At 39.4% G+C, this 10130-nt stretch overlaps 2 protein-coding genes across 2 annotated transcripts in view; one reads left to right on the top strand and one right to left on the bottom strand.

Annotated features, from left to right (window-relative positions):
• LOC103131106 (E3 ubiquitin-protein ligase TRIM21-like) overlaps positions 1 to 10001 on the top strand; it is a 26108-nt gene extending 16107 nt beyond the window's left edge. Inside the window, exon 3 of the transcript XR_001660491.1 lies at positions 9957 to 10001. The gene's annotated coding sequence lies outside the window, so the exon portion shown is untranslated. The remainder of the gene's footprint in view (positions 1 to 9956) is intronic.
• The window catches only part of amph (amphiphysin), a 20571-nt gene continuing 10646 nt past the window's right edge, over positions 206 to 10130 (bottom strand). Inside the window, exons 2-10 of the mRNA XM_016666389.1 lie at positions 7901 to 7981; positions 5863 to 5917; positions 5659 to 5753; positions 3421 to 3516; positions 3250 to 3357; positions 2791 to 2876; positions 1005 to 1080; positions 854 to 936; positions 206 to 598 (exon numbers count right to left, since the gene is read on the bottom strand). Of these exons, the coding sequence (XP_016521875.1) occupies positions 376 to 598; positions 854 to 936; positions 1005 to 1080; positions 2791 to 2876; positions 3250 to 3357; positions 3421 to 3516; positions 5659 to 5753; positions 5863 to 5917; positions 7901 to 7981 (903 nt within the window). The 3' untranslated portion in view covers positions 206 to 375. The remainder of the gene's footprint in view (positions 599 to 853; positions 937 to 1004; positions 1081 to 2790; positions 2877 to 3249; positions 3358 to 3420; positions 3517 to 5658; positions 5754 to 5862; positions 5918 to 7900; positions 7982 to 10130) is intronic.

Genomic DNA, 10130 nt, shown 5'->3' on the forward strand with positions numbered 1-10130 from the left:
ATAGGGTAAATCCCAGCAGATTTAGGAATCTCAATTCACCCGTTAGATGGAGAGCTGGTAGCATATCTCCCTCCTCGCAGAAGGGGAAATAGAGAGAAGAAAAGGGGGAAGGGTTAGGGGTGTTGCACAACAACAACATGCATGTTTGAGTGTAGCGTTTATCCCAGACGCTCCATACACTGCTGCAGGTATCACCATGGTTATCCCCCATATCACCATGGTAACCACCATGGATCCACATCCCAAAAGTGATTCCAAAGATCAGGTTGTCCCAATATTTTTTTCCATTTTTTGCCGTATTTTGAATATTATTTTTGTTTGAAAGTAACAGAAGAGGCTGGACATCCTCTTAAATGTTATTCCATGCTTGTCGCTTCACTTTATCTTAGTGCTACTTTCACTACGGACTTTTCTTTGTGTCTGACTGAATCCGGCTGCACTCACCTGGACTCCTATTACCTGAATTGGGGATTTCGGCCGGGGCGGACCAGGTGAAACTGGGCGGAGCATGTGATTGGAGCTGGCATCTGGGCTCTCTGGGGGAGTCTCGTCTTCCGGTGGTGATGGGGTTCTGGCGAGGCGCAGCGGTCCAGAATCACTGAGGAAAAGAAGAAAAGGGGGATTAATCCGTCTGCTGAGGATCCATTAATCAGGTCTGAAATGGGGGTGATAATCAAAGGGATTGAACGGCTGCAGCTCTGAATTAAACAGAGGCCTTGAAGACATTTCCAGTCCAGTCAGTAAAGACGTGGCGTTTCTGTTTTCACATCAACATTTGATCTGATTCCAGCCTCTGAGGTTTGAACATGTTTCTAAAAAGTAAAGCTGCAAACAATCAGCTGAATGAACTCACCTTGGAGCTCCTTGGATGGTGAAGATCTTATCAGAGTGTTGCTCTCCTAGCTTGGTCATGACTTCATACAGCTCCCTGCACACCTGGAAGCAGAAGAACCACCTGAGCTCTGAACATCTGCTGGACGCTTCCGAGGAACAGATCAACTCACCAGTGAGATTTCTCGGTGAAACTTGGCCTCCAGACTGGTGACACACTTGAAGGTGCTGATGTAGAAACCGACTCGGCTGGAGAAAGAAAATGAACAGTTAACATAAACCGAGCCAGTCAGACTGAAGAGGGCGCTGTTTGACTTTATTCATCATGCAGAGACGCTGCAGAAACCCAGGTCAGGTTCCTGAGATCACAACATAAATCATCAGAGGGAATGTTCCTGCAGCAAAAACTGGCAAAATATTTGGTAATACTTTATTTAAAGGGGGGTGAATAAGACTGTCATGACACTGTAATAAACATGACATAACACCTGTCATGAACATCAATAAGCCTTCATGAATATTTATGACTGTTGTCATAAAGCGTCATTCTGTAAATTATGACACTTTTAATACAAAGTTGACATTATTCAAAATGTCTATGACAACTTGACATTAACCAAGAAATCATTACTGTTTAAACTTTACCTTTAATAACATAAAGTTACCTCATTTTTAAAGTGCAATCAGTAATACTTTTATAACAAATTTATATCAGTAATGATTTCTTGGTTAATGTCAAGTTGTCATAACAAAGACATTTTGAATAATGTTAACTTTGTATCATCACAGTGTCATGAAAGTCTTATTCAACCCCCTTCAAATAAAGTGTTACCGAATATTTAAACAATTAAAAAAAAGTAAAAACTCCTGTGGGTGCATTTCTGTTCAGCTGTGGCTGCTGCAGGTTAATCGGGTTCGTTCCTGCCAGCAGTAGATTATTTTGGTTGGTTGGATGGAGAAATAGCTGAGCGTGAATGAAATCCTGACCGTATGTTGCTCTGGACCAGAACCAACCACAGAATAAAGCTTCACTTTGAGATCTTAATTCAGCTTCCAGGAACATCGTGTTACTGTGTGAGAACCTGACATTAGAAAATAAATGTTCCTAATGAAGCCCTGCATGCATTCATAACCATAAGACTAATTTTCATCAGTTTCAGACCTTTTTAGAATCCGTGTGAAGGGAACATTCAGCTTTCACCAAGCTGCATCATTTTGCTGCAGCAACAAGGTTCTGGGTTCAAATCCTGGCTGGTTGGCGATCGGTTCGTCTCCTCAGCCTTCTGGGTTTTATTCACACCTGGCAGGTGAACATGCGCAGCAGCGCGCTAACCACGTTCACAGGCTGATCATTACCCAGCATCCACCAGCCTGCCGCACTAAAGAGTTGTTAAGTTGTTCTCCGGTTGTTTACATGCTTTGGCCACACTTTGCGCTGTCTGAAAAATTCCAACAGTTTTTGAACGGAGACGTTGCGTTTACAGTCAATATCAGGTTATTAGGGTAATTTCTCCCTCGCTGTAGGAGGGAGTGAAATCAATCTGAGGCACAATCCTAATAGATGGTAAATTGTGAAAATAACTTGCTAGATATTGAAAGTTCCAATTATGGATGAACAGGCAAATATATATTTACTCACAGAACATTGAAAGAACTGTGTACAATTAAAATAATAATAACTATTATTATTATTATTATTATTTAGGTCATAAAGGGTTAAATGAATGTTTTACTTTGACCGGCATGCTTCTTCTGACAGGAAATAGCATCAAAGTTCTGGAGTCCAGAAACAGTGGAGAGCTTTAAAGATTAGGGTGATGGTAAGAAGACCTTCACAGACTTGGAGGATCATCAGATGCAGATCATCAAACCGAGTTTAGAGGCGAGCAGAACGGCCTCAGCGCTGAGCCAACCATCATGCAGCGCTCCGACGGGCAGGCGGGTGACTGCCTGACTTACCGATCCCAGAGAGTCGGCAGCTCATCCTGAAGGCCGACGTTCAGCTCATCGAAAACTTTCTGAGCCTTTTTAAGCTCATCTTCTGCCTGCAAAGTTCAGCAAACACAGTTAAGCACCTTCATCTTGTTGAGAATAAATAATTCTGTGTTTTCCTTCCATCTCTGTTAGCTAGTTGCTAAGCTAAAGCTAAGGTAAAGCTAAAGATACTGACACACTAGGTAACGCCCTCTTTGGGGCGTAGCTCACAGAGACAAAGGGAATGGGAAACTGTTCTGGGCGGCCATTTTGACTGTTGGCTCTTAAAGGTAACAGGTCATAATGGACCAGGAGTATTTTGGTATTAATAAATGGAAATCATGAATTCAGCTCACTGACTCTTTTTCAACCTCATACATCACGAACTTAGCATGGAGAACGGATGATTCCCCAACCCATCCTCCGCCTTCAGTTCACACTCACCTTCATAACCTTCCTGTCGTTCTTCATCCCAGCCACCTGCAAAGACTCCAGCTGATGCCGAGCGCTGTCGTAATCGATGAGTTTCCGACTTCTTTTGGCAACACGCATCTGAAAGCATCAGCCATCACTTTCCTCTCGACTTCTCCTTCAATCCTGAGCAGCAGCTCTTACCTTCAGGTCGGGGAACTGCTGCAGGTATCCGTCCAGGTTTAGCAGAGTTGAGTCCACCAGTTTGTTGTGGAAATCTTCCCACAGGGCGTCACAATCCTGCAGCACACAAATCAGTTGGTTTCAACGAGTTCAACTGGCTTCTGCCAGGTAACCTCTGAAAAGAGGAACTGGTGTGAACCCCGAATGACCTTTAACCCCGCATTGTGCAGAGCCGTCTGGACCTCACATCAACACATGAACAAAGTTCAGGTCAACATGGAGAAACATCAGTGCCGATAATCTCCTGGGTTTGAGGTTGAGGTATTTCATCTGCAGCGGCAACTGGATTCACCAGAGACACACGGCCGGATATGCAACGCAGCAACGCAACGCAGCAACGCAACGCAGCAACGCAGCAACGCAACGCAGCAACGCAACGCAGCAACGCAACGCAGCAACGCAGCAACGCAACGCAGCAACGCCGCCATGGAAAAATAATATATAATGATAAAATCATTTATATTGCTATTTTCACCATGTGGTTTGNAACGCAGCAACGAAACGCAGCAACGCAACGCAGCAACGCAACGCAGCAACGCAACGCAGCAACGAAACGCAGCAACGCAACGCAGCAACGCAACGCAATGCAGCAACGAAACGCAGCAACGCAACGCAGCAACGCAACGCAGCAACGAAACGCAGCAACGAAACGCAGCAACGAAACGCAGCAACGCAACGCAGCAACGCCGCCAGTGCCATGTCATCATGGAAAAATAATATACAATGATAAAAATCATTTATATTGCTATTTTCACCATGTGGTTTGTACCATAAAGTATCTATTTCTTACTTAGCTTAACCAATTCTGATTATTTTTTCTTCAAAATCGCTGGATTTTCGCATTTTCCCATTCAAATGCTCTGAAGCGAAGCTGTTGAGGCAGCAGGAAGCTGAGCCTCACCTGGATTGATCAACCTCTGTAACTGCACCAGTTGCCATTCTGCACCATGCTCCTCCTGCCTGTATGTCGCCAATGAAATGGCTAAAAAACATTTAATATATGAACTGATTTCCCATAATTTAGCTTATGTATATAATGCACAGTGTTTTTATTGTCACCAACTGTGTGTATCGTGTTGTGTGTGTGGAGGAGCGATCAGAAACAGCAGAAAACAGACTCGAGGTGAGGCAGGCAGTTCTCTAGCCTCATGGCAGGGGGCGCTCATAATCCCAGATATTGTGACTGCACAACTGCAGAGTAAGAGACAGCGAGCTAGCCATGGAGCTAGCCATACAGTAAAGTGCAGCAATATATTTATAGTTTTCTTCTCTTACCACAGCAGTCACTTATTAATAATCGCAAAATAAACATTAAGCCTAAAACCAAACCACTGCAGCAGACTGAATGTTCTGCTCTTTGTGTGGGAAATATTTTAGTGTTTTCTTTTTTGTGTCGATGTCAGTTGCTATGGTAACGAGTCTGCACGTAGATACATAAAGCGAGAGAGACGTGGTTTTGAGTTGTTCTTTAACGATTTTTCCCTTTGCTGTGGAGCACAGCACTAAATTAATAATATCTACATGTCCAAGTTTGATTGAGTTAACGGAGTTATTCTACGTGGCAGCGCGGCTATACCTGACGTAGAAGAAGAATCGTCTCTTTACCCCCCAGCATTATCTGCATGCGCGAAATTTACTTATAAACAATAACATGCAGGGGGTCTATATTTGTAAATATGATAAGTCAGAGCCTCACCAGCTACAAACCTCACCGCACGTCACTGAACGCAGCAATGCAACGCACGGGGCATATATGGAAGAGGGCGAAAACGCCAGAGGGGGCGCTGTTACCCTTCTTGATTTTTTCTTAGGGTGACAGGAAGCTAAAGATGCTGAGGCACAAAAGAAAACGTCCTCAGTGCAGAAAACGGAGATGGATAAAGATGTAGTCGGGATGAGAAAAGCTTTTCAAAGCGGTGAAACAGTCAGCCAGTTTTAAAAATGCTCAGCTTAGCTTCAGGTCCTAGTAAAGGACAAGTCACTGCATTTACTGGAAAAATAAACTAACTTGTTGCAGTTATGTTTTTGCTTAATCAGTAATCAGTTAACTCGATGGTGAATCATAAAACAGATGAATGATAAACTTAGCAGTGATAGACTCGGGTTTAAATGTCATGATCGACCGCTTAATCGGTCTGCAGATGAGAACCGGAGTGAAGAGGCTGGTAAAGATAAAAAACATTCATCCATCTGACCAACCTTCCCAATGGTCACGATGTCATCTTTGCCGTGCCAGTCAGGTTCGTAGACTTCATGCAGAGACTGCGTCAGGTTGATGGACGCCTGCTGCATCCCTACAAGAAAAACTGTTTCAGAAACCCTGAGATCCTTCAAACACAGCAGATGATGTTGAAATGTAATCTTTGATCTACAGTGAGGACAGAAAGAGAAGTGATGGGCTACCTTTGATGGCAGACATGTAGGACTTCATCTCCCTCTGCAGCCGAGCACCTTCAGACTAACAGGAAGTAAATTGAGTCAGATTAAAGAATGATTATCATTACACTGATTAGACTTGGAGGGTAGAAAACTGAAACAGTTCAGATGAGCCATCAGTGAATCTGGGGCAGTTTTCTGGAGCATCGGTCCAGCAAATGAGTGAAATAAATAAAAAATTAGTTAAATAAATAATTTAGCTTTTTCATTAACCCATTTATTCATTTTCATTTATTTACATCATCAATTTTTCAATTTCCCTTTTTCATTTATCTTTTTCATTTACCCATTTTTTATTAATATATTTTTCATTTAACCATTTTTTAATTTAGCTTTTTCATTAACCCAATTTTTAATTTATTTTTCAGATTATCAATTTCTCTATTCCCCCTTTTTCATTTATCTATTTTTCATTTTATCTATTTTTCATTTGTCCATTTTTCAGTTATCCTTAATCTATTTACCCATTTTTCATTAATCTATATTTTAATTTAACCATTTTTCAATTTCCTTTTTCCATTAACCCGATTTTCTATTTCTCAGTTTCATTCAATTTCTCATATATCCCTTTTTTATTTACCCATTTTTCATTTATCTATTTTTCATTTAACATTTGTTTGAAATTTTTTTTAATTTTCCTATTTTCCAATTTCCCTTATTCATTTAGTATTTCCTTATTTTCTTATTTATCACATTCTATTTTCCCCGCAAAACTTAGAAAAAGAATAAATGCAAATGAGGAGAGGCACGTCATCAGGCTACACCTTCCCCAATTGGTTGGTTAGCGTCACACCTACTTTGCTTTCAAGAAAGATGGCGACCTACTAACGGGTTATCAATAAGCTGAAGCTCATTAACTTCATTAGAAAATAGTGTTATTACTCCTGACTTTATTTTTGTGTGGCCGCTCAGACAGAACGTGTTTCAGCTGGCGGCTCTCATGGACTCAGAGCTTCACCATCGGGGGTTTTATAGTTTGGACGAAGCGGCCGCTGAAGTTGGCTTACGATTGGAGGTTCGGGATGCCTTCATAGCTGCCAGCTGTGACCCAACTATAAGGAGCAGACTTTACTGTACATTGTAAGTGAAGTACAATATCCAGAGGCAGCTCTATGGAGCATCGAGCTGAGAGAGTGAGAGTGCCAAGTCTTGGAGATCTGCATCGGAGGCCATCTTTCAGACATGGTGCACCACTGCTGTCCGTCCAGGATCCTCCGGTTGCCCAGACGTTGCACGGTAAGCTAACGCTGATGTTTGTTTTCCAACTACAGTCATATTTAATCAATATGTGCTCAATTACAATAGCGGAAGATTTTGAGTTGATCTCAGCACTAGGTGATAAACTGAACGCCGCCAGGATGTTGAGACCAGCACATCCTCTGATTAAAATATAGATTAATGAAAAATGGGTAAATAGATAAAGGGATAAATGAAAAATGGACAAATGAAAAATAGATAAATAAAAAGGGGAATAGAGAAATTGATGATCTGAAAAATAAATAAATGAAAAATTGGGTTAATGAAAAAGGGAAATTTAAAAGTGGTTAAATGAAAAATAGATTAATAAAAAATTGGTAAATGGATAAAGGGATAAATAAAAAATAGATAAATGAAAAAGAGAAATTGAGAAATTGATATGAAAAATAAATAAATGAAAAATTGGGTTAATGAAAAAGCCAAATTAAAAAATGGTTAAATGAAAAATAGATTAATAAAAAATGGGTAAATGAAAAATAGATAAATGAAAAGAGGAAATTGAGAAATTGATAATATAAAAAATAAATGAAAAATTGGGTTAATGAAAAAGCTAAATTATTTAACTAATTTTTTGTTTATTTCACTTATTTTCTTCACTTACTGATTTATTTTACTCATTTTTTTCCCACCCATTTATTTATTTAATTTCGGCTGAAATGGCTCTCCATACAGTCTCTCTGGTAGACCTGGTAATTCATGGAGAAGATGAAGAGTTTGGAAAGACATTAGAAGAAGAAACGTCTCTCACCTCTTGTCTCTTGAAGTTTATCACCACTTGTTCAAACTGCTCATCTTTGGTCTCATCTGCTTTTCCCAGTTTCTGCAAAACCTGAGAAAAAAATGAAAGAAAGTTTAACTGTTTTCTTATGGCTGAAGCTATTTAAAAAATTTTAGGTCTGGAACATCTGAAAACACGTGGATATTCGCTTAGTACGACCATGGCTTCCTTCCTCCACCAACACTAGACACATAGTTCCCCAGTAGTCAACTGGACCAGACGAGGATTCAGGTGACCCACGCAGGCTTGGACATTATGCAGTAAATGCACATAAAACATTTATTCAATATCATCAGTTAGAGCCAGAAAACCTATTCATTCAGGGATGCAAAGCTGCTCCTCCTAAGGAAGCTGTTCCGTTCTGATCCAGAACTGATCAGTCAGGGTTCGGCTTTATTTCCGGCAGTATAGGAGACTTTGCCTCACCACTGGATGCTCCACTGGTCAAGTAATGCACCAGTTACTCTACCAGTGGCTGAGGACTCGGGGAATCTAACCACAAGTCCTTTAAGAATTGACTTGAGGTGAGAGCAACAGCCCAAAAGGTCACTACAATTTTAGGGAGGACACAAATTCAAGCATTGTATTTTCTTGAAACTTTCGTTTGTTCAACTGTTTTGTTTCTTTCTCTGAAAAGACTGAGAAAAATTGAGAGCCTTTGCCTTCAAGTGTCCGAGCAAAAAACCCAGAAGTTTAAACAGAAAGGTGGAGCTGGTGAGCCGGCCAAGCAGCCCCAGACTGACTGGGTAAGGACCGACCCAGTAGGGACCAACAAAGCCACTGGCAACTCCAGACTAAAACAGACAAACTACAAGAGAAAGATGAGTGAAAACAGGACAAACCGTCCCATCAAGGTGGAGTCACAACATAAACAAATGAAGACTAACAGAAACTCAAACATGGCGGAAGTATACGCCACATCACGGAGACCACTGGGGACTTCTGGNACACTGATTAGACTTGGAGGGTAGAAAACTGAAACTGTTCAGATGAGCCATCAGTGAATCTGGGGCAGTTTTCTGGAGCATCGGTCTTATGGAGAGCCATTTCAGCCAAAATTAAATAAATAAATGAGTGAAATAAATAAAAAATTAGTTAAAAAAATAATTTAGCTTTTTCATTAACCCATTTATTCATTTTCATTTATTTATATCACTTTTTCAATTTCCCTTTCTCATTTATCTTTTTCATTTACCCATTTTTTATTAATCTATTTTTCATTTAACCATTTTTTAATTTAGCTTTTTCATTAACCCAATTTTTAATTTATTTATTTTTCATATTAATTTCTCTTTCTCATTTATCGATTTTTCATTTAACCACTTTTCAATTTCCCTTTTCATTAACCCAATTTTTCATTTATTTATTTTTCAAATGATCAATTTCTCTATTCCCCTTTTTCATTTATCTATTTTTCATTTGATCTATTTTTCATTTGTCCATTTTTCAGTTATCCTTTATCTATTTACCCATTTTTCATTCATCTATTTTTCATTTAACTACTTTTCAATTTCCCTTTTTCATTAACCCAATTTTTCATTTATTTTTCAGATGATCAATTTCTCTATTCCCCTTTTTCATTTATCTATTTTTCATTTTATCTATTTTTCATTTGTCCATTTTTCAGTTATCCCTTTATCTATTTACCCATTTTTCATTAATCTATATTTTAATTTAACCATTTTTCAATTTCCTTTTTCCATTAACCCGATTTTCTATTTCCCAGTTTCATTAATCAATTTCTCATATATCCCTTTTTTATTTGCCCATTTTTCTCTTATCTATTGTCGAGAAAAGTCGAGCTCATCCCACTTCCCCATGCTGGAGATTTTAGTTTAATAATAATAAATAAAGTTATCTATAAAACTGATTACACAGGTGATATCAAGACCCAACAGTAGAGCCAGACGGTAATAAAATTAATCTGGTTGTGTGTGTTGTTATTGTGTCTTGCTTTAATTCTACTTTTTTTAATCATAAAAAATCATAGTCAGACAGAAAGAGAGTCATGCAACAGGAAGAGCAGGTTTCCTGGAGAAAGAGGAAGTTTCCAGCCTGCAGTGATTAAAAATAGTTCAGATTGCTCATTTTGGGCACTGGAGGTTTAAAGAATAAAATCTAAACATTTTGAGTAATTGGAAAAAACCCAGAGTAAAATACTTGAATTAATAATGATTTAGAAATAAGCCAATAATTAATA

Source organism: Poecilia formosa, unplaced genomic scaffold (genome assembly GCF_000485575.1).
Source record: "Poecilia formosa unplaced genomic scaffold, Poecilia_formosa-5.1.2 Scaffold718, whole genome shotgun sequence".
Taxonomy (NCBI): Eukaryota; Metazoa; Chordata; class Actinopteri; order Cyprinodontiformes; family Poeciliidae; genus Poecilia; species Poecilia formosa.